The sequence below is a fragment of the Balaenoptera physalus genome, assembly GCF_965194825.1.
Source record: "Balaenoptera physalus genome assembly, chromosome: 11".
NCBI lineage: Eukaryota > Metazoa > Chordata > Mammalia > Artiodactyla > Balaenopteridae > Balaenoptera > Balaenoptera physalus.
Window position 1 is genome coordinate 27,816,406 of NC_138896.1, and position 23,648 is coordinate 27,840,053.

The window sequence follows — 23,648 nt, forward strand, 5'->3', positions numbered from 1 at the left end:
TAGTTGACAGTTGCCCATTGGCAGGTCAGGTAAAATCCCAATTCGGAAGTTCTCTGGGAAGATATGAGATGAGGGTGGGCATCCAGAATGCCAGAATGGGTATAAGTCAGATTATTGCCAATAGGCATTATCTCACTAGGAAAACAAAAAGACTGCAGCATTCTCCTCTCTGAGACCTCCCTCAAAGCTGCTAAGGAGAGGGAATCTTCAGAAATCTATTTTTTCCTTTTTCACCCTCCTCAGACTGACTGTCTTGGGAGGTTGCACCAACAAACAATAAAATGACCAAAAGGCTCACTGCATGGATGGGGTCGAAAGAATGATGACCCTGTGTGTGCCTGAATCAGCAAGTTTGTTCTGGTTTTCTCATTCTCTTTATTACATTTGCAGCACTCATATACAGGTGAGACTAGCTTCTAGACCACCAAAGGATCCTCATAATTCAGTCTATGATGCCAACTTCTGTCTGTCCTGGTGTTTGTCATAGAGTAAGATGGTAGGGTAAGTCCCCACGGCTCCAACCAGCCCTTTTCAAATACTGGGAATCTTTGGAAAGACAGTACCTTCATCCACTTCCGGGTTTGTGATCACTGCCACAGATTAGTTGATCGGATTTAATCGGAAAAGTTTGAAAAAAAATGTAGTATGCAAGCTGTGTTGGGGAGAGAGTCAGGACAGTTCTACAGAGACGAGGGGAGCCCAAAGGGAAGGTGCTACAGACTCTAAGAGCGACATTAGCCTGAAAGAAGGTTATTGGGGAGTGTCTTATGATCAACACCTGCAGCAGAAGTGTTTGGGCAGAGACAGAAGCCTCAGCTGACCCCACCAGAAACTCTGAGACTGGGATTGCCTAGCTTCAGGTGGCCCTCTCCCGAGGCAAGGGGACGCTCATGTGAACCAGTCATTGGGCTCAGGCTTCCCGAGGGAAGGCCTGTGACCTGTATAAGACAAGAGTGTTTCCCAGAGGGAAGGGAGAGCTGTCACCTGGCAGCACTCCCTACAGCCCCAGGAAATGTGAAATATAGCTTTTGCAGTATTGCAGATGAGAACACGGAAGCTCCCAGAGAATAAGTGACTTGCCCAAGGTCTCACGGTCACGTGATGCAATTGGGGGCTATCAGCCTACATCTTCAGAACCAAGTCAAGTATCTGTTCCTCAAGAGGATACAGCCTTCCTTCCATTGGCTTAGAAAGTGTTAACAAAGACGTTGTTCCATATGACTTGAATAATGACCTAGTAAGATTTCCAGCACTGGTCCTACTATACACATTTGATAGATAAAGACAGCAGCTCATTCATTTAGTCAATGTTGCCTCTTTTCCTCTACGCACGCTTTTATGACAGATTCAGGGAAGCAAAGGATGGGTATGCCCTAATCCCTTCAATCAGGAAACTCACAATCTAGTGCAGGCAATGGGCACCTCACAAAATAACTATTACAGTGTGATACGTGCTAAATAAATGGTAATGCAATGTGACAAATGCTAAAGCTGAGGTTTGGGAAAGACAAGAGGAAATATCAATTTTCCCTGGAAATATTGGGAAAGTCTGCAAGAGCGGGTGATACTTGCACTGTGTTTTGCAAAGTTTTCCTCAGGTGGAAAGTAATGGAAAACTCTTCAGGGAGAGGATGAAAGACACACTGGTATGATAGTGCATAGTCTTCCAAGAAAAGGCTCAAACACTGAATAATTTGCCCAAGGTCTCCTGGCTGGTAAGTAACCAAGCAGGCACTTGAACCCAGCCCTTGGCAGCCCAGTTAACGTTCCCTTTGTAGTGTTTTCTGAAAAGGATGTAGCACTTAGTAAATGGAATATGCTATGATGTAACACTTTCTCAGTGGTCCCCTTATGCAGAATTTTTTCCCTCTGCTCTGTTGCAGTCTTCCAAGATGTGCATGTTATGGTATTTGCTGGGTTTGGCTTCCTCATGACCTTCTTGAGAAAATATGGCTTCAGTAGTGTGGGCATCAACCTACTCATTGCTGCTCTGGGCCTCCAGTGGGGCACTATTGCACAGGGGATCCTGCAGAGCCATGGAGAGAAATTCCACATTGAAATCAAAGAGTGAGCACCCCTTATTTTCCAACCATTGTGTTTTCAGAGCAATTGTCTCTCTGCTTAGTCTCTTGACAGTCAGCCTCTGAACTAGCGTGCAAATTGTTTCCTTTCCGTGATAGAAGATCGTTGGGATCCAAGGATCTGAATCAATGCCTTGCTCAACTGAGCTGGACCATACATTCATGTCTATATCCACTATGATTTGACCTTAAGGGTATGAGAAATCTCCTTCCACAAAATTATTATTCCTTCCTTATTAAGGTAATAATAATAATTATTATTATTCCTTTACCTTATTAAGGTAAAACCCTAAATGAGGTAAAGAACAGGTAGGTTAAAGGAAATGTGAGAGCAACTAAAGATTGTATGGTAATTGGAGGTGGGGGTGGGCAAGGACGTGGGAGAGGATAAAAGTAGGCCTGGAAGAGGCACCTGATGGGGACAGGTGGGGAGAGGGCCCTTGAACTCTGGGCATGGTGGTGCTGTAGTTCATTACAACCCACGTATGTGGGGTGTGCATCATTCTTCAGTGTCTTCTTTCTTCTTCCCTCAGCATGATAAATGCAGACTTCAGTACAGCCACAGTTCTGATTTCTTTTGGAGCTGTCCTGGGAAAAACAAGCCCAATCCAAATGCTGACCATGACAATTTTAGAAATTGCTGTCTTTGCTGTCAATGAATATCTGGTTGTCGAGATATTTGGGGTAAGTGTTCTAGTGATACTTACCTAGCTTTGAACATCACAACACATGTATTGGATGCCCACTATATTCAGGGACAAACCTTGGTGACAGTGACACCACAGCAAATAGTAATCATAGTAATCATTTGAGTGCCTACTGTAAACCAGGAGTTTGATAAACATTATTTAATTGCACTATCACCACAACAGTGTAAAGCAGGTATTATGATGTTACTATTTATACACGATAAAACTGATGATCACAGATGCTAAATGACTTACTTGCCTGAATCTGGATTCAAATCCAGAATTTTCTAGCTCTACAACTCTTTTTATTAAAATACATTTTCTATCAATGATCAATTCCTAATTATATTTCAACTACTCATTGAATAGCTCTTTCAAAGCCTTTTATTAAAGCTTAGATGAAATTTCTTCTCCTCCAAGAAAATCTCATTGATTCCCCCAAGGAAAATAAACAGAATATTTCTGGGTACTCTCCAGTATTTTATTTATGCCTCTATTGAACATGTAATTCAATAGCAAATATTTTTGGTAACTTTCTAGGTGTCATGTGTTGGTGATTCAGTGACAAACAAATAGTTAAGGTCTCTGTTTTCATAGGGTTTACAATCTAGTGGGGGAGATAGACATCCAACAAATGATCATACATTCAACCATCTACCTATAGAATCACGCACACACACAAAAAAATATTATTATAAATTGCAACACATGCTTTGAAAAAATACATGGAGCGGCTCTGAAGGAGTATACCTAAAAGACTTAATTTAGACTGTGGAATCAAGGAAGACTTGTCTGAGGAAGTGACAGCTAAGCTGGACCTGAAAGGTACATAGGAGTTTATCAAGCATGAAAATTTAAATAAATTTGTATCATTTTCCTACTTTAATAAGTACAGAGCAATGCCTTGGGTTTGGCACACTGAACTTTCCATCTAGAGACAAGAAATGTAGAAAACTGGATCAAATCCATTGTGTCCTAAAGAGGGACCTAACATGCACTTCTTCAAATGAATCTTGGACCTCAGCTGGTTTTCTTTTTCTTTGGTTTTTTTTTTTTTTTTTTGTGGCGGCACTGAGCAGCATGTGGGATCTTAGTTCCCAGACCAGGGATCGAATCCGTGCCCCCTGCAGTGGAAGCGCAGAGTCTTAACCACTGGACTGCCAGGGAAGTCCCTCAGCTGGTTTTCATATCATCATTGCAGGGTGAAGCTTCTTGAAACTTCAAGTCTTTGAGTTACAATGAAGTGAGCTTTTACTGCAATGTCAAGTGAATGCAAAAATCATGTTTGTTTTGTATCAAGTGCAATGCATAATATTTCACTGAGAATCTCCCTAACCTGGAAAAGTAACCTAAAATGTATTGAGTGCCCACTAAGGACCTAACAGCTGAAAAACATGGTCCCATCTAAATCTTACCACAAACTCTATTAGCTGGGTAACATTTCCCCGTTTTACAGAACTGGAGATTCAAAGAAGCAGAGTAATTTGTCTAAAGTCACATCAGAGAAGTACCTGACCTAGGACTGAAAGTCAGTTCTGTGTGGCTCCAATGCTTGCACTTTTTTGTTTTTCACGACCCTGTTTTATTCCCTTTCTCTGACACATTTTTTCTCTCTCTTGATCTTTTTTTCTTTCACCCATGAAGCAGTTCTTTCATTGACCTCCCTCCTGTAGTGAGCTTCACCTCTATTTACATGAATGTTTTGCCACCCTCAGGCCTCTGATATTGGAGCATCAATGACCATCCATGCCTTTGGGGCCTACTTTGGTTTGGCTGTAGCAGGCGTCTTGTATCGATCAAGCCTGAAAGAAGGGCATCGCAATGAAGAGTCTGTGTACCACTCAGACTTGTTTGCAATGATTGGTGAGTTGGGATGAACTTGCCTGATTCTTGTCTATTTGGTCAGACGCAAGGGAATACCCCTATTTTCCCCTAACTCTTAGATAACAAAGCCTAAAAGTAAAAACATCTTGTCAGTGCCCAAGGCAAACGGCTTCCCCTGGACTGTCTTCCATACTCAGAACTAATATCCCTTTTTGTGATTTACTACAGGGACTCTTTTTTTATGGATATTTTGGCCCAGCTTTAATTCGGCCATCGCTAATGCTGGAAAGAACCAGTACATGGCCATCGTAAACACATACTTCTCTCTTGCCGCCTGCGTGGTTACAGCCTATGCATGCTCCAGCCTTCTTGAGAGCCGAGGCAAGCTCCATATGGTAAGTGCCATGTTAACCCCCATGGAACTTTCGCTAAGCGACCCTGATGGCTGCTCTGATGACTAGTTCATTTCTGCATCACTGCTGAGCTGCCAGAACAAATCATAACACTGCAGACCTTGGAGAATAATCTGAAAATAACATTCCTTTATTCTTCAAATGTGTACTCTGGCAAATTAAAAGTGTTATCAAGGAATTTACAGTCCAGTAGGGAATATAATCATGCAAAAATCAAAGATCTGAAGCATATTTCTTTAATGATAGAGCTAACTGTCCCCAAGTTCTTAGAAAATCTTTCTTAGAAACAGGAATTTCTACAAGAGTAGAAAAAGAGAGTGGGAGAATGCAAGTTGATTTTATTTTTCTAACAGCAGATATTTCTCTCAGAGAAATAACAACTAAATGTAATGTGGGATCCTGAATAGGATTCTGGAAAAGAAAAGGAATATTAGTGGGAATACTGGTGAAATTCAAAAAGGTATTTAATAATATTACACCAATGCTAATTTCCTAGTTCTACAGTGATGTAAGACGTTAACATTGGGGGAAACTGGGTGTGGTATATATGGAAACCCTCTGCAATATTTTTGTAACTGCTACATGTCTAAAATTATTTCAAAATCAAACTTTTTTTATATCTCCCCCAAAATAGTCTTTTGAGTTTCTTGCCTAAGAGCTTAAAGAAATATCAGTGAAGGAATAATCCTCAGATCAGCCACTCTTCTTTTCTAAGCTGAGGGAGAAAAAAGATATTGTACCAAAATAGTACTTTCTTTTTAAAAATTTTTATTTATTTATTTATTTATTTTGGCTGCGTTGGGTGTTCGTTGCTGTGTGCGAGCTTTCTCTAGTTGCCTCGAGCGGGGGCTACTCTTCATTGCGGCGCGTGGACTTCTCATTGCAGTGGCTTCTCTTGTTGCAGAGCACAGGCTCTAGACGTTTCACTAGTCGTAACACACGGGCTCAGTAGTTGTGGCTCGCAGGCTCTAGAGCACAGGCTCAGTAGTTGTGGCGCACGGGCTTAGCTGCTCCACGGCATGTGGGATCTTCCCAGACCAGGGCTTGAACCCGTGCCCCCTGCGTTGGCAGGTGGATTCTTAACCACTGCACCACCAGGGAAGTCCCACTAAAATATTTCTAAGCGTAGCTAAGGACATGTATTTCAGTTCTCTACAAATTGTTTCATGAGAAAAAACTGGAAACAATAAAAAGAAGCAATCGTACATGTACAGCTCAGTGGTTTTCTTTCAAAAGTATTGATAACCTGTCTTCCTCTGGCAGAACAGCCAGGATATGATTTTTCTGAGGAATTCTGGTAAATGGAAACTGGTTACTCTTTCCTCCATCCTCAAATGTTCTCAGAAGAGTGACACTTGCAAAAGCTGTTGTCTTTGATGTGTAATGTGTACATTTCAATGTCTCTAAATCCCCTCTTTGATTATAGGAATATCATGGACTCTGCAAAAGCACACAGTGGCCACAGGCCTCTTTCAGTTCACGGTAACCACAAATGCATTCCAAAGCTGCATAAAGAGGCAGAACACTGCCAGAATACCTGCTGTATATTCCCACCCTCCTACTACAACTTCTTTTGATTTCCTCACATCCCTCTCCACACTGGTCTTACTAACTTGATCTCTCATGCACGACCAAAGAACCCTACAACAAGGATACCAAGTGTCAACTGCTGGGAGGAAAGGCCTTCTGAAATTACAAAGAACCTTCTTCTTAAAAAGGAATCCTGGGACTTCCCTGGTGGCACAGTGGTTAAGACACCACGATCCCAGTGCAGGGGGCCTGGGTTCGATCCCTGGTCAGGGAACTAGATCCCACATGCATGCCACAACTAAGAGTTCGCATGCCACAATTAAGGAGCCCTTGAGTCGCAACTAAGGAGCCTGCCTGCTGCAACTAAGACTGAGTGTAACCAAATAAATAAATAAATAAAAATTTTAAAAATAAATAAAAAGTCCATTCCCCAATAATATTAAAAAAAAATAAAGAACGAATCCATAACCCTTCCAACTGAAGAATGTGTGGTGTGTGGAATCCACTGAATCCACGACTGCTACAGTCCTTCTGAACTCCTCCTCCTTCCTCTCACCTCACTCACATTTCTGTGCCCTACACAGGTTCACATTCAGAATGCAACCCTTGCTGGAGGAGTGGCTATAGGCACTAGTGCAGACATGGCAAATACCCCATACTATGCTATGATCATTGGGAGCATTGCAGGAATGGTCTCCGTGTTTGGGTTCAAGTTTCTGACTGTAAGTATTAACAGATACTCTGAGTCAAACTTTGGATCTGCTGCATCATCTTCTCACATCCCACCAGCAGAAAAAAGCTATGAAAAGTCCTTTCCTAAGCACCTCTCCTTCGGTCATTCAACATGTCAGTGTTCCAGTGGTTTCTACTCTTTCTTGCTTTCTTTTGTTTATATCAGTTACTTATAACAGTATGAACTGAACATACTTGTATTACTTTCCTCAGGGCAGTTCCACTAAAGGTTTTGTTGTTGTTGATGTTTGTTTTGTATAATTAAGGACTCTGAGCCCTATTCGGGGGATTTAGGATACCATCAGTGGGTAAGAATGAGTAGGAGTTAAAGTCACTCACCTTCAAATCTATCTACCTAAGACTGAAATGAGCAGTTTTGCCATCAGTGTATTCAGATTCTTTGATGTAAGCAGGTTTCAGATGAAGATGGGGAACTTGCCTGCAGATAAAAATTTTCCTGCATGGTCACTGACTTCAGTCACACAGCTCTCTATAGCTAACAAAATAATAACGTTTCCTCTTTTTACAATTTTAGCCATTTTTCACTACTAAACTGAGGATCCACGATACATGTGGGGTCCATAACCTACACGGCTTACCTGGTGTGATAGGAGGCCTCGCCAGCATTGTGTTCATAGCCTTGGAGACAGCTGACAGGTGAGTGAAAGAATGGGTTTTCCTGTTCCCCAAGGTCAAGTGCTGTTTTCTCTTACTCTTAGAGAAACCCAGTGATAAGAGAGCTTTTTCTTTAGCAGTCCAGACCACAGTTCGTAAGTACTGTTCTTACTGAAGCCAAAGAGACACAACCAAGATAAAAGAATTGTATTGGAAGATGTTTCTTAACCAGCATTATTAATGGTTTTTTTTGTTTAATTAACGTGTTAATTTAAATTTCTCTACCATAGGCAACTGTCTCATTGCAGATAGGACAATTTGATCATCACATTCAGATTACAGTAGGCTTACTCTTTTACTTAGTCCTACCAAAATCAAGCATATGGGGCATATGTGATGAACTGGCAACCTCTGCATCCAATCCACACAAAGAAGAATGAGTTAGCATAATGTGGAGAGCATTTGGATCTGGGGAATCAGAAAGACTGGCATATGGTTCCAACTTTGCTACCTAGTTAAGTAGCTTTTGACAAGTCACTCAGCATGTCTGGTTCTAAGTCTTCTCATCTGTAAAATGAGAGACTTGTACTATTTATTCTCTGAAATCCCTTCTAGGCTATAACAGACCTAGATTCTTCCCCAAGTGGCCAGAGAAAGAACAGCCATCAGTCAAATTTAGGAGAATGGAAGTGATGCCATAAGCCATCAGTCGTAATTTTATGCAACAAGATTGGAACAATTTGATATTAATGTCATCCATGCAAAACAGCTAGGAAAATTGTAGCGTTCAGATCACTCAGGGAGTAAGAAAGGAGGAAACAAAATGCTCAATTTTTGATTGAAAACATGAGGAAAAGGTGAATGTGTTTGATGATGTCTCAACAAACCACTGGCTGGAGTTATATAATATGAAAAGAAAGTGTTTCTCTTCTATTTTAGCAGATTAAAGTATTACCATTTTAAGACCAGTAATGATAAATATTTGAAAAACTTCCTTCATCGTATTTTCTACTGAATAGAAAATTTGCTTCCTCTTCATGTGTATAGGTGACCCATTTCTTCTGTATTTTTTTTGTTTTTTTTTTGTTTTTTACTACTTTTGTAAATTTGGAGCACAACCCTAGAGATATCACATCTTCTTTTAGTTCTTTCCAGGACCCAACAGAGTGTTGAGACCAAACACTAATGTATTTTAATGCAAATCAAGCGTGACAAAAGTTTGAGTTAAAGAGTTCAACTCCTAAGTATTATAGTGTGTAAACGTTCTGCACACACACTTAAGAGGTGTCTCAGGATTAGAAATAGAGGAATTCTTGAGCATCATGCCTGGATCAGTTCCACAGATGCAATAAAACTAGTCTGTCTGGCTCTCAAAGGCTGGGTCTTGCTGGGTGGCCAGATTCGGGGTAGGTTTCATGGTTAAGAGTCTAGTCCTTGGGTATACAGGCTTAGCAACTTCTTAATTTACTCAGGAGGCGTTGAGGGGGGCAAGCCTTGGAAGGCCCATTCACATGTGTGGGTAAAATTCACACATATTTCACACAGCAGATAAAATACCTTTGTACAAGAGCCAAATCTATTTACTCACATGTGTCTATTCAGAATATTAAAATGCAAATCGAGTTTCTTGGTACGCATAGAACAAGGAGAAGTTAATATACTTAAGGGACATTTTTTCAAGCTATGGCAGCTTTACTCTAATAGTGCTGTTAATTTTGTCTAACTCAGTGTTTTCCAAGCCTATTTTATCATGGAATAACTTTCATCAAAAACATCTTTTAATACCTTGTAAAAGAGCTTGGCAAATTCTAGTAAAATTAACAGGCAGCTTACAAAAGAAGAAAATCAGATGAGTAAATACATATTAAATATTCAACCTTGCTAGTAATCAAAGAAATGCAAATTAAAACAAGTTATCCATTTTTCAGTTATCAAATTGATAAAGATTTAATAAATTATAATATTGAATGGTGGCTAAAGTGGAAAAATGGGGATATAAATTGTACAAGGTCCTATTTGGAAACGCCCTTAAGAAGAATATAAACCTTTACTGATAATCCTATTTCTAGATAGGTTTTATTTTAGGGAAATTATTGGACAAGTCCATAAGCATGTTCCTAAGAGGATATATTCTCACAGCATATTTAAAAATATGAAACATCAGAAACAACCTAAATATCCAACCTATAGAACTATAATTACAGTATATTTGTACAGTGTAATACTCTAGCAATTAAAATTATGATCCAGATCTCCATTTACTGACATGAAAAAACATTAAGATTTAATGGGAAAATCAGTATCATGACATGATTGCATTTTTATAAAAATACTTGCTTATATTTTACATGTTTATACTGATAAGATTGGAGGGAAATTAAACTTTTTCCCTTCTTTTCTTAATTAGTGATTTTGAAATTTTTACAATGATCACATATTACTCGTACGATTTTTTCTTTAGTAGAAAAAAAAAAATAAACCCTTCAAATAAAGAGAAAAAAAGGAATCTGAGTTAAGTACATTCTTTTCCCTGAAGGATGAGGAAGAAACAACACATTCTCCTAGTTCAATGGTTTGCTTTCCTGCAATAACTCAACTATTTGTTAATTGCCTGTTAAGAGTGAGGCACTGTGCTAAGGAGATTCCCACACTCCTAATTCATTTGACACCCTTATGCATTTCTATAGCTTTTTATCACATTCTTCTATTCCCCAAATTATAAGGAATTTTTCACTCATTTCATTTTAAGGTAACTACTTCTAAGATATAGATACACTTTAATATTTTCAGTGAGTTGTCCCTACAATACATGTTAAAATTAGCTTTCCTGATTTTTAATTTCATCACAATTGTTTTTTGCGGGGATGAAGTAAGGAGAGATGGCTGCTCACATTTGTTTTGTATATTGCTCCATCCTCAGTGCCTAGAAGGGAAGCTGGCACAGAGCAAGTACCCAATAAGTAGTTGTTGAATGAATCAGATTGCCAGTCAGAACCTTGTACCACATTTTTAGAAAATACTAAACCCTCTAAGGAAGATCTTTTTTTTTTTTTTAACATCTTTATTGGAGTATAATTGCTTTACAATGGTGTGTTAGTTTCTGCTGTATAACAAAGTGAATCAGCTATATGTATACATATATCCCCATATTCCCTCCCTCTTGCGTCTCCCTCCCAACACTCCCTATCCCACCCCTCTAGGTGGTCACAAAGCACCGAGCTGATCTCCCTGCGCTATGGGGCTGCTTCCCACTAGCTATCTATTTTACATTTGGTAGTGTATATATGTCCATGCCACTCTCTCACTTCGTCTCAGCTTACCCTTCCCCCTCCCTGTGTCCTCAAGTCCGTTCTCTACAGCCACTATGGAGAACAATATGGAGGTTCCTTAAAAAACTAAAAATAGAACTATCATATGACCCAGCAATCCCACTACTGGGCATATACCCTGAAAAAACCATAATTCAAAAAGAGTCATGTACCACAATGCTCATTGCAGCACTATTTACAATAGCCAGGACACAGAAGCAAACTAAGTGTCCATCGACAGATGAATGGATAAAGAAGATGTGGCACATATATACAATGGAATATTACTCAGCCATAAAAAGAAACGAAATTGAGTTACTTGTAGTGAGGTGGATGGACCTAGAGTCTGTCATACAGAGTGAAATAAGTCAGAAAGAGAAAAACAAATACCGTGTGCTAACACATATATATGGAATCTGAGGAAGATCTTTTCATCATTCCTGAAGAAAAAGGTAGTTCCTGTTTAAGTGCTTATAAGAATTTGTGAACGTTGTTCAAGAGTTTCAAAGAAAATAAATATATGAGATAAAAGAAAAATTGTAACAAATGTTTGTTTGCTGGTATGTAATGATGCACTCTGGCCTGAAAGGGGCAGGCATGCATGCCCTCAGGAGATGAGCTTTGTTTGCTGGCTTGGAAAAACAATGGAATTTTTTTGGCCTCCTAGGTCTGCCATGGCCATGCAGGCAGCTGCGCTAGGTTCTTCCATCGGAACAGCACTTGTTGGAGGGCTAGTCACAGGTGAGCATAAAAAGTAAACATATGTTTATATCTCATGCTCTCAGCATAATAGATGATAATAAACATTGGTAAATTTAAAATTTTTCTAAACTTCTGACAGTAATCATGTAAGCTCAAGGGGATGACTTTACAACAGTATTTTAATTACTTTGCAAATTGATTTCCCTCTTCAGCATCATAACATGACTTATTTTCTCCCCACTTTCACAGGTCTGATTCTAAAGATACCTATCTGGGGACAACCAGCTGACCAGGACTGCTACGATGATTCTGTTTATTGGGAGGTACTATATAGCGTTCTAAGGATGTACATGATGACTACACCAGGGAAAGTTTTGCTCACCTCATGTCTAGATGTCTGTGTGGCGTCCCTATGATGAAATTGGTTGAACTCCCTATTTATAGAGAGAAATTGAGAAAATGTGCCCAGAAAGATAAAATCAGAAGCTATGATATTTTCCAAAGCAGAAACTAGATGAAGACAAGACAGACTTTAGTTGGCAAGTGCCCTTTCACTCCTCCGAGAGCAATAAAAAAGCTCCTCATAAAACTCTAAGAATCCTGGGCAGTGGTGTGAGATTTTACCCCACATATAAAAGTAGACGAACCAGGTGGAGCACGCAAGGTTGAAGAATTTCAGTGAGTACACAAGAGGTTCTAGGACTAACAAAACATCAGCTTCTTTCCATCCTCCGGTTTCTACCTCTTTATTTCATTGACATTTTCTCCCAAATTATTTCCTGCAAAGCTTAAGAATGATAGATATTTGGATGTGTTCCATGGGATTTTCAAAGAGAACAGGTTTGGGAAAGCGAATGTAGTCAGGGTGGGCGGGATAAATATTTTTGTTTTATTATTTTTTCCCAACTCAAACAATTTTTATTTCCAGTTTTTTCTAAGCTTGAATAATAATTACAGAAAATCTTTGTTTCAATACTAACCTCTGACAAGCCCAGTGAGAGAAACTAACAAAAGTGCCCTAATCTCTTCTTTTTTTTAAGGTCCCTAGGAGGACAGAACTGGACATGTTCAGTCGTTTCCATGAACACGGCAACCACAACCAGTTAGAACCTGAAGCCTAAAAACCATTCCTGTGCCTCCGCCTCTTTTCCCATTGCCTAGACTTGAAATAAAATGGCAGCATCCAGTGAGAATACGGACCAGAATGGATAGATCCTGAGCCCCAAATGTCCAGTGTGAAAATGTTTTAACATAATCTGGTGCTGTCTCTTGGCATCAATGATCGTTTAGTTGAAGAAATGTGACATACAACAGATGGTCAAATGGATTCTATTCAGGACTCCCAGATTACTCTTGCCAGTGGGTAGGTACAGGGTGAACGTTCCATGTATTTTCTAGTATCTTTTTTTTTCCACATAGAGGAAAATTTACAAAGAGACCAACATTTTCTAATCATGTCTTAATGTACGTACTATGTCTTCAATCCCAAAGATTATAAAACCGAAGCCAATGAAACAATAATTTATGTAAGAAATCTATATAAGAAATAAGAAAGAAATTTATGTATGTAAAGCAGTAATATGATTGTTTTTTGACTAAGCTCTCTTGATTTTAAAAATGGTCTAGTTAGTAATGTTATGTCTTTGTTTTGTCGGCTAAAAAAAAATGCACAACCTAAAAGTTGAGAATCGTGTTCTATTTGGTAGACTTTCTGAGGACATAAGCCCGGGAGACAGCCTCTCAGAGAGTTCTGAGGGACTGCTTGGAAGAGGTAAGGGAGGAACCAGGATATACAGGAGTTTTGCAACAAAGACCAAGTAGTCAGAACATCAAAAGATTTCTGTTAATGAAAGAAAACCAGACATCTCAAGTTAATGAATTTAGCACTTTTCTATGTATGGGAAGATGCAAGAGTCTGGGCTCACTGAAATCATTCCTTTGATGTGCACCTCAGCTATCTGGGGCCAGTAGCCTGTTCTTCCCCATCCTGAGTCCCCTCAGGTGCACCGCTGGGGGTGGCTGCAGTGCCTGAGGGCTTGCTGGTAGGCATCCTGCTGTTTGCATCCTGAGCTCCTTCAGGGCTCACCCTCAAGAGAACAGGTAGTGGCTAATGGCTGCAACATCCTTTGTTTACTGATATGGCAGGTGACATGTTTCATTCACAGTTTGAATATTCTTATGCTTAACTTCTTTTGCATGTTTACTATTTGCAACAAGAGCTCAAATGCTATCTGACCAATGTCTGTTTTGTATAAAATTTCAGTGGATTAAATCTTATTATAAAATAAAGCATTTGTCTTTTTTCTTTGGTGGTTAGAATTCATTTTAGTAACAAGCACACACACACACATTACACACACGTACACACACATTCCTCATACTTAGTCCATACTCAATTCAAATAAATTTTTACTATGTATTCACTGCAAAAAAAAATCAAGTTAATGTCTCATGTTATAGGGTACGTTTTGAAGAACTCAGTTTTAGAAAAAGGTAACTGACATAGTCATACAAAACCATTTCTAGGGAAATAACATAACATTTTTTTCTCTCTGTTAATGCTGAAGATTTTTCTTCTATTTCTGGAGTCCTGGTCTCTTGCCAGGATGCGCTTAAGTATCAGTGAGGCCCTGCCATAATTAACAGGACTTCAATTCCTAGATGCTAGAACTGAAAAATTATAATAACAATTAATTATTTAATATGTTATTGCTCTGGGAAAATAGTGTAATTTATTTGTAGATCCTAAATATTTTACTAGATAAATAGGTGACTTCTTTCAAACCTGCATCAGTTTCTCTTTCAAATGGGCTTTTTGAAAAAGTTCACCTATAAAAGTCCACTGTCCCCACTCTTGCTGATCATCACAAAGAATCATTTTCAACACCAGGATGTCCCAAGTCCTCCTTGTTCCTCTGATCATAAGGCAACATTCAGAGGGTCTCCAGAGAGTTCATTTGGATATGCAGGTCAATAGGTTTCAAAAAAAACATTTATTCTAAAGTGGCTACTTGAATGCTCGACTGGGCAGCACGTATACTAAAATTAGAATGATATAGGGAAGATTAGCAATGGCCCCTGCACAAGGATGACACTCAAATTCATGAAACATTCCCTATTTTATAAAAAGGGGGGCGGGCACTTCCCTGGTGGTCCAGTGGCTACGACTCTGTGCTCCCAAAGCCGGGGGTCCGGGTTCGATCCCTGGTCAAGGAACTAGATCCCACATGCCTCAACTAAAGATCCTGCATGCCTCAATGAAGATCCCACGTGCCACAACTAAGACCTGGCAGAGCCAAAATACAAAAAAAAAAAAAAAGATGCATGGAACTTCCCGGGCGATCCTATGGTTTAGACTCCGTGCTCCCAATGCTTCAGGGGGCACGGGTTCGATCCCTGGCTGGGGAACTAAGATCCCACAAGCTCTGTGGTGTGGCCAAAAAAAAAAAAAAAAATTACATTAAAAAAAAAGATACAAACTATTATGTATAAAATAAGCTACACGGATATATTGTACAATACGGGGAATACAGCCAATATTTTATAATAACTAAAAATGGAGTATAACCTTTAAAAATTATGAATCACTATATTGTACACCTGTGACATATAATACTGTACATCAACTATACTTCAATAAAGCGGCTCCTTGATATTTTTGTAAATTGTTTCATCAACATAAATTCAAATGTCAGCTTTCTGCATATTTTATTGGTATCCTCCTAAAATGAAACCTATTAAAGTATGACCAAATGTCCTCAGAAAATACTTGGATATTTTGCTCAATGCCTCTTTGAAATAACTAGACTTTCCACAAGTTTTTATTTTGAAACAATCTCAAGCTTTCAGAAAAAGTTAGAAGTAGAGTACAAGGAACTGTTTGTTTCCTGAACCTTTTAAGTTTCTGGCCTCATTATCCTTGAATATGTTAGTATGTATTTCCTATTAACGAATATTCTCTCACCCAGAATATAATCATCAAAATCTGGAAATTAACATTGCTAAACTATGACCATTGTTAGCTCGGGCTGCCATAACAAAATACCATAGTTTGGGAAGCTTAACCAACAGAAATTTATGTTCCCATAGCTCTGGAAGCTGGAAGTCCAAGATCAAGGTGTTGGTCAATTTGGTTTCTGGTGAGAACCCTCTTCCTGGCTTGTAGATGTCTGCCTTCTCTTTGTGTGCTCACGTGGCCTTTCCTAATTGTGTGAGCACAGAGAAACAAGAGAAAGCTCTTTGCCTTCTTATAAGGAAACCAATCCCGTCAGATTAGGACCTCACGTTTATGACTTCCTTTAACTTTAATTACTTCCTAAAATCTCTGTCTCTAAATACAGTCACATTGGGGGGTTAGGGCTTCAACATGAATTTGAGAAACACAATTCAGTCCATAGCAACTATCAAATCCTGAGACCCAATTAAAGTTTCACCAAATGTCCCAATGATGCCCTAAACAGCAAAAAGATCCAGTTCAGAATCACATTTTTGCCTTTAGTTGTCATTTCTCTCTAGTCCCTTAGTCTGTAACAGTTCCTCAGTCTGTCTTTGACTTTTATGACCTTGACACTTTTGAAGATTATAGGCCAGTTATTTTGTAGAATAAAATAGGAAGGTCAGGGGCTTCCCTGGTGGTGTAGTGGTTAAGAATCCGCCTGCCAATGAAGGGGACACGGGTTCGAGCCCTGGTCCAGGAAGATCCCACATGCCGTGCAGCAACAAAGCCCGTGCGCCACAACTACTGAGCCTGTGCTCTAGAGCCCGTGGGCCACAACTACTGAAGCCCACATACCTAGAGCCCGTGCTCCACAACAAGAGAAGCCACCGCATTGAGAAGCCCACGCACTGCAACGAAGAGTAGCCCCTGCTCGCCGCAACCAGAGAAAAGCCCGTGCGCAGCAACGAAGACCCAACGCAGCCAAAAATAAAAAAATAAAATAAATAAAAAAATAGGAAGGCCAGTGGCCTCCATCATTTCCTTAACTAACATACAGTAGTTCTATTTACTGACATCCATTTTACTCAACTCATGGAATTAAGCAAACTGTCTGTTCTATTACTGTAATCATATTATTCAAACAAGTATATGTTACCAGTTTACTTAATAATTGAATGATGCAATTTTAGCAGTTTGCCAATATGGAGTCTTTCTGAAACACCCAATTCAATACTTATTCATGTTTTACAAGTGTACTTAATGTGAGTGGTAATTTCTATGTTGACTTTATCAGAAAGTGCAAAGTTTGGGAGTTCCCAAGACCACACTCAGTTTCAATAATTTGTTAGAAAGATTTACACAATTCAGAAAAGCTATTATGCCTGCAGTTCCAGTTTATAATAGCAAAAGGATACAGATTAAAATCAGGTGAAAGAAGCAGCACATAAGACAGGGTCTAAGAAAGTTCCAGACACAGTCTTCCAGTGGTCCGCTCCCAGTGGAGTCAAGCAGACTGGGCTTACTAGCAGCAATGATGTGTGGCAATGTGCATGAAGTACTGGCAACAAGAAAGATCACCCAGCCTTGGTTTCCAGGGTTTTTATTTGGGCTTTGTCACATACACTTGGCTGGTCACCCACGTGGCTGACTTTAGTGTTTACCCTCCAGAGACCAGCTATTACCACACAGCCAAAGACCACACCATAAACCATATTATTACCAGAGACCATCCAGGTGGCCCAAGGTTCCCAGGTAAACAAATACACTTTATCAAGCAGGATATTCCAAGGTTCAGGGATTACCACCCAGAAGCTCAGAACAAAGGCCAGACCTCAAACAATTATATGTTATCAGTTTACTTAATCCTTATTTGAATGATGCATTTTTAGTAACTTCCCTATATAGAACCTTTCAAAAACATCCAACTCAATGTTCACTTGTTTTATAAGTGCAATGAATGAAAGTGGTCATTTCTAGATTGGCTAAATTAGAAAGACTATAAAGACAAGTTGCTAAAACAACAACAACAAAAAGAAACAAAGAAATTGCTCTTGCATCAGACAAGAGCAACATATAAAATAAAATAAACAAGACAACAATCAAGACTGGGAAGTAAACAACACAAAAATCTAGAAAGATTCTTCATTCAGATTGCTTGCCTAGTTTCTTTCTGTTATTTAAAGAATCTGAAGCTGAATATCTTAGACAATGCACTTTTTGTGTAATTTATGCCAGGAAGAAGATAGGAAATTTCAATCAGCAGACCCAAGGGTAAGCCCTTGACTTTACCACAAAAAGTTGGTGAATGAATGCATGTGTGTGGATCTTTATTCTCTAATCCTTTTTTTCCAGTTTTTAGCAATTTTTTTCAATAATATGTCAAACATTAGATAATAGGGATTTGACAGTGTTGAATTTTACCTAAGCCCTGTGCTTCTGGGAACAGGGAAGTTTAAAGGAACCTCACAGTTCACTGAAAAAAAGAAAAAGAAAAAAAAAAAGCCTTTCCGCATATGATTAGATAAGACTCACAAAACCCCTTGTTTACCTGTGACAAGGCCAGGCACAAATTCCTATGCTTTGCCTCATAACTTACTTCCTAAACTACTCATTTCACTGACCAATCAGAACAAAACGCTTGTTAGACAGACTGGTTAAGCTTCTCTCCTTCCTCCAGAGCCCTGAACTTTGGCCCACACCCAGCATGAGCCAGCAGACAACCCTGCTCAGAATAGGCTGGCTTGGGGTGGGAGGTGTGAACATTCTCTGACACTATCCCACCTGTCACCCCGCTTCCACGCACCCTGTCCTTCCTGGCCTTGTTCACCCCTCTCTGTACTCCTAAGATGCTTGCGGACTTCATTATGATCGCAGCATTCACCCTACTACAATAGTCCCTTTCCCTGCCTTGCAATAATCCTTTTGAACTAAGTCTCCGCTTTCTCAGTTGGTTTTTTATTTGACAGATGTGACTAAATGTTGGGGCTATATAGATTATAGGTTACATTTATGTAAGGGAAACTAGGTTAAAATTCACACTGAGGCAAGAAAAATAAGGTAAAGTTCAAGAGTGAATATGAAAATGAAGTTAGGGACCCACTCATTTGCTTTAAAGATTCTCAGGGGATTTTTAGCTGAATATGTATATAAATATATGTTTTTGTCATGTGAATGCCCTTCCTTGTCCTCCTTTCATGCTTTCCATGCCCTTTTAATCTCAGGCTTGGGCACAGGGCACAAAGCCCCTCTCCCTGAGGTCCACCCCTAAAACATAGCCCAGCTCTGAGGCACTGAATGCTTTTGGTGTGTTTACACCTTATCCATTCCAAAATCACTTAAAGTAGTAAATAATACCATTTAGATTGATTGGACAATTTGATTAAAAATCTCAAACTCTACTCAGATGGCCTATTTCTGGAATTCTTTCTATTTCTGGTTCATGTCTTAAATCTGAGAGATTAGTTTTTAATTATTGACTAAAGAAATTGTGGTATATGTATACAATGGAATATTGTTGAGACTTAAAAAAGGAAGAAATCTTGTAATTTGCAACAACATAGACAGAACTCGAAGGCATTATGCTAAGTGAAAATAGATAAAGACAAATAACATATTATCTCTCCTTGTGTAGAATCTAAAAATATATATACCAAAAAAACCCCCCAAAAAACTATGTTCATAGATACAGAGAACAGATTGGTGATTGCCAGAAGCAGGGAGTAGAGAGTAGGAGAAATAGATGAACTATTTTTTGGGTGGGTTTTTTTGTTTTTTGTTTTTTTTCTTGGTATTTTTAGTTTAGATAAATTGAAAAGAATAAAAGAAGAGTTCATCACCAGAAGGTCTGTACTACAAAAAATGTTAAAGGAAGTCTTTCAGGCAGAAAGAAAATTATACCAGATGGAAACATAATACACAAAGGAATGAAGAGCACTTGAAATGGTGATTATTTGGATAAATATACAACTTTTAAAAATTTTCTTACTATTTAAGTGCTTTAAAAGATAATTAAATGCTTAAACAACAACAACAAAATAACAATGTACTCTGGTATTTATAATATATGTAAAGTAAAATGTATAAGAACAGTAGCATAAAGACCAGAGAAAAAGAAATGGACATATACTATTATAAGTTTTTATACCATAAGGAGTGGCGTAATATCACTAGAAGATAGAGAATGATAAATTAAAGGTGTGTACTAAAACCCTAAAGCAACTACTCAAATAACAAAACAGTTTTATAGCTAATAAGCCAACAAAGGCAATAAAATCAATTTATATTAAAAAAAAAAGATAATCCAAAAGAACAGAGAAAAACAGGAAAAAAAGAGCAAAACACACGTAACATAAATAGAAAACAAATAGCTTAACAATATGACATCAAATATAAATGGGCTAAGGGCTCAAATTAAAAGACTTATCCTTGTCAGATTAAATAAACAATACAAAACCCAAATATATGCTGCCTTCAAGAAATACACTTTAAATATAAAGACAAGAATAGGCTTAAAAGTAAAAGGATGAGGAAAAGATATTCCATACTAACACTAGTCATAAGAAAGCTGGGAGAGCTGTATTAATATTGGACAAAGTAGATTTAAGAAAAAAGAATATAACTAGTTATAAAAAAGGTAATTTCATAATAATAAAACAATTAATCAAGAGGACATAACAATTCTAAATATTTATGCCCCTAATAACAAAACTTCAAAATACATGAAGCAAAATTGGATAGAACTGCAAAGAGATATAGGTAAATCCACAATTATGGTCAGAAAAATCATTACTCCTCTCTCAATAGTTAACAGCTATAGACAGAAAATCCCCAGCTTTCTTCACTCAGATCTTAGGAGATAAGGTTGAGTATATCCAGCAATTTTCTTTATACAGTCAGAATCAGAGCAATCAAGAAACATTTGATTGCTGGTCAGCTATCATCATTTCCAGGTGCTATATTAATCAGAGCCAGATGTGTGAATCAATACTGGGAAGTAGCAATATATTAAAGAAATTAATAGCCCAGGAATCAGGGAAACTTGAATTCTCTCACTTAATAAATACATGACCTTGGGCAGATTGGTTAACTTCTTAAAGCCTCATTTTTTTCATTTGTAATATTGGGATAATAACAGCATCACTAGGATCTATTACATATTGCATTACCTATTATTATGTAACAATTTGAATCAGATACAAGTCATTTTAATCCCTGACACACTCCCATTTGGTCTGATTGGAATCTCTTTTTTGTCTCTCCCTCCGTCCTTTGTTTTAGAAAAAGAATTTAGTTGATGGGAACACTGTTAAGTGTGGATATCACGGAAAGGATGTCACTGAAACTAACAGTCACTTTCTATGCAAAGAAATACAGCCCTTTGTTCTGTGCCTGCAGCTGCCTCTTTTAGACTTGGCTCAAGAAGGTTTTTGTTAGTGCCTGCCAGACAGGATTATCTCGGATTGTGTTCCAGCAAGCCAAAGTCATGCCAAGCAGAGGAGTCAAGTAGTTGTGTATATTTAGTATCATGGCATGAAGCCACGTGTTGTAAAGAACACTGCAGCAGGAGCAGACCTAAGTCCTAATCGTAGCTCTATTAGGAAGAAGTGCATGACCCTTACCAAACCTGAACTCTCTGGGTCTAAATTGCATTACCCATGAAATGACAGAATTTGATACGCATGGTCACTCAGTTTCCGCAAATTCTATGTTACTAGGAATGACTCTCTAGAAACAAAATGTTCAGAAGACTTCAGTCATTCATTTACTCCTGCATTTATTGACCAGTTTCAATTCAGTAAGTGCCAGGAGCTGTTCTGTTCTAGACACTGGGGATTCCACAGTTGGGGGCAGCGGGTAGGAATGGTCAGGGGAAGAGTCCTTGCTTTCAAGAATTTTTAATTCCTTGGAGAAAAAGAATGCTACACTAAAAGGTAAATATATAATATAACGGCAACCAGTAAAAACTTGAGGAAATATTGTTATCAAGAAGGCAATATGTAAAAGATTGTTCAATCCAGGCTATTAATATAGTTCCTTTTTCATAGTCATTCTAACACAAAAGGGAAAGATATTTCCTTCTTGATCAAGTCAACTAGAATGAGCTATCTCCCAGATGCATGGTTAAAAGTCAGTAGCATAAAAAGGTAGAAAATTTAGTGACAGCAAAATGAAAGAGTCAGCTCTGACAGAAGGGGATAGGGACATAAACAAATGAAAATGCTCGTCAGGGAACAAAAGAGGGGAAAAAAATGAGAAATGCCAGGTATAATTCTAAGTATATTTCAGGAGCTGTGTATCTGTTCATTCTTAACTCGTCACAAGTCAACCATTTATGTATTATTACTATTTTCCTCAGTTTAAAATAAAGAAATGAAGGCTCAAAGAGGTTGAGTAACACGCTGAAGGTCTGTGCTAGGATCTGCACGCAGTTCTCATTAAGTTAAGAATCAGTGCTCTTTCCCTGAAACTCTTTTAAGAGAGTGGAAAAGTATGAGCTCATCATTGTATAAGAACCTTGAAATTCTTGGTGTGACACTGTTATGTGACCAACCAGACACAGATCATGGTGTATCTTACCAAATACCAGTAGTTGTATTGTAAAAGTGTAGATTTCACATTGAGGATTAAACATGTTGTATTTCTCTGAAATTTTAAGACTAATCCCTGTTTTACATGAAAAGAAAATCCCTCCAGCCTTTATTGAATAAAACAGATGGAACTGATAAGCGAAAGGGAGAAAAGGGAAGGAAGCTCACATAAGGCAAGCTTAAAGTGTAGGGCTTAATTCATGTTAATTATAAAAATAGGTGGTTGACTATAGCACAGAACAAATACTATTAGCAACACTTTCATGTTTGTGATTTGCATTGAAAACTGCTGATTTTGTCTGGCTGCAGTCACAAAGATTTCTATTTTTTTAAATAATACTTCTACTTAAAGATAATGAGTGGACCTGAATCTTCTTTCATACTTCCAATTCTGAGCCTGATTCTTATTTTTATCTTAAATATTAAAATCTTCATGGAAAAAAAAAAAAAAAAAAATCTTCATGACCAAAGCTTCCAAGCGACATTTTCCTCCAGGACCCAGACCTTTGACAATTATTGGAAATCTGCACATCCTTAATCTGAAGAGGCCATATCAAACCATGCTGGAGGTAAACAAATAAATAATTTTTCATTTAATTCATGTTTATAATTTCCTAAATCATTTTTACCCTAGTGGGTTTATTAGCATGTATGTATTTAAAACTGCTTCATATACAGTATGTATAATGAGGTAATTAGATAAGATTCAAAATTAATAGAGCTGCTTAAAATTTTTACTTTTTAAAATTTGTATATATAAAATACTAGTAAATCTATTTCTATTATTTAAAGTGGTATTTTTATCCTAACGTATTTATGACTTGCGAACTTTATCTCAACTATTTCAATCTACATATTTCATATACACCCGACTATGAAGGAACTGAGCTGTGATCATAGTCTTACTCTAGAAATTTTTAGTTAAACTCAAAACAGTGTGTTCAAATGTCACAACTGATAGCATGGCCCCAGAAACTGAGACCCAGAATTTAGTTTTGAGCTTGCCATTAATTAGCTGTGTGAATTTATGTAAATAGTTGGTCTCTGTTTTCTTATCTGTAAAATGAAAGTGGTAGACAACGTACTAGACCAATTTTTCTCCAATTTCCACTTCAAAGATTTTAGAGTTCCTGACTGTAGGGTAAGATGGAAGGAAGGAAGGAAGGGAAGAAGGGAAGAGGGAGGGGGAGGAGAAATTTATATTTGGGATTTGGCTGTAAATTTCAATTT

The 23,648-nt window shown here is 38.2% G+C and overlaps 2 protein-coding genes across 3 annotated transcripts in view; one reads left to right on the forward strand and one right to left on the reverse strand.

The window, feature by feature from the left end:
* Nucleotides 1–18,998, forward strand: part of RHAG (Rh associated glycoprotein) — a 39,553-nt gene extending 20,555 nt beyond the window's left edge. The window contains exons 2-10 of the mRNA XM_082411749.1: nt 1,884–2,067; nt 2,615–2,765; nt 4,486–4,633; nt 4,823–4,989; nt 7,122–7,259; nt 7,805–7,926; nt 11,860–11,933; nt 12,144–12,217; nt 12,935–18,998. Of these exons, the coding sequence (XP_082267875.1) occupies nt 1,884–2,067; nt 2,615–2,765; nt 4,486–4,633; nt 4,823–4,989; nt 7,122–7,259; nt 7,805–7,926; nt 11,860–11,933; nt 12,144–12,217; nt 12,935–13,015 (1,139 nt within the window). The 3' untranslated portion in view covers nt 13,016–18,998. The remainder of the gene's footprint in view (nt 1–1,883; nt 2,068–2,614; nt 2,766–4,485; nt 4,634–4,822; nt 4,990–7,121; nt 7,260–7,804; nt 7,927–11,859; nt 11,934–12,143; nt 12,218–12,934) is intronic.
* Nucleotides 1–23,648, reverse strand: part of CENPQ (centromere protein Q) — a 177,161-nt gene that overhangs the window by 102,680 nt on the left and 50,833 nt on the right. The window contains exons 9-10 of one of the 2 annotated variants that reach the window (XR_014250475.1): nt 7,869–8,055; nt 4,463–4,572 (exon numbers count right to left, since the gene is read on the reverse strand). The exons of the other annotated variant lie outside the window; for it this stretch is intronic. The gene's annotated coding sequence lies outside the window, so the exon portion shown is untranslated. Of the gene's footprint in view, nt 1–4,462; nt 4,573–7,868; nt 8,056–23,648 lie in introns of those variants that run through there. 2 annotated transcript variants of the gene reach the window in all.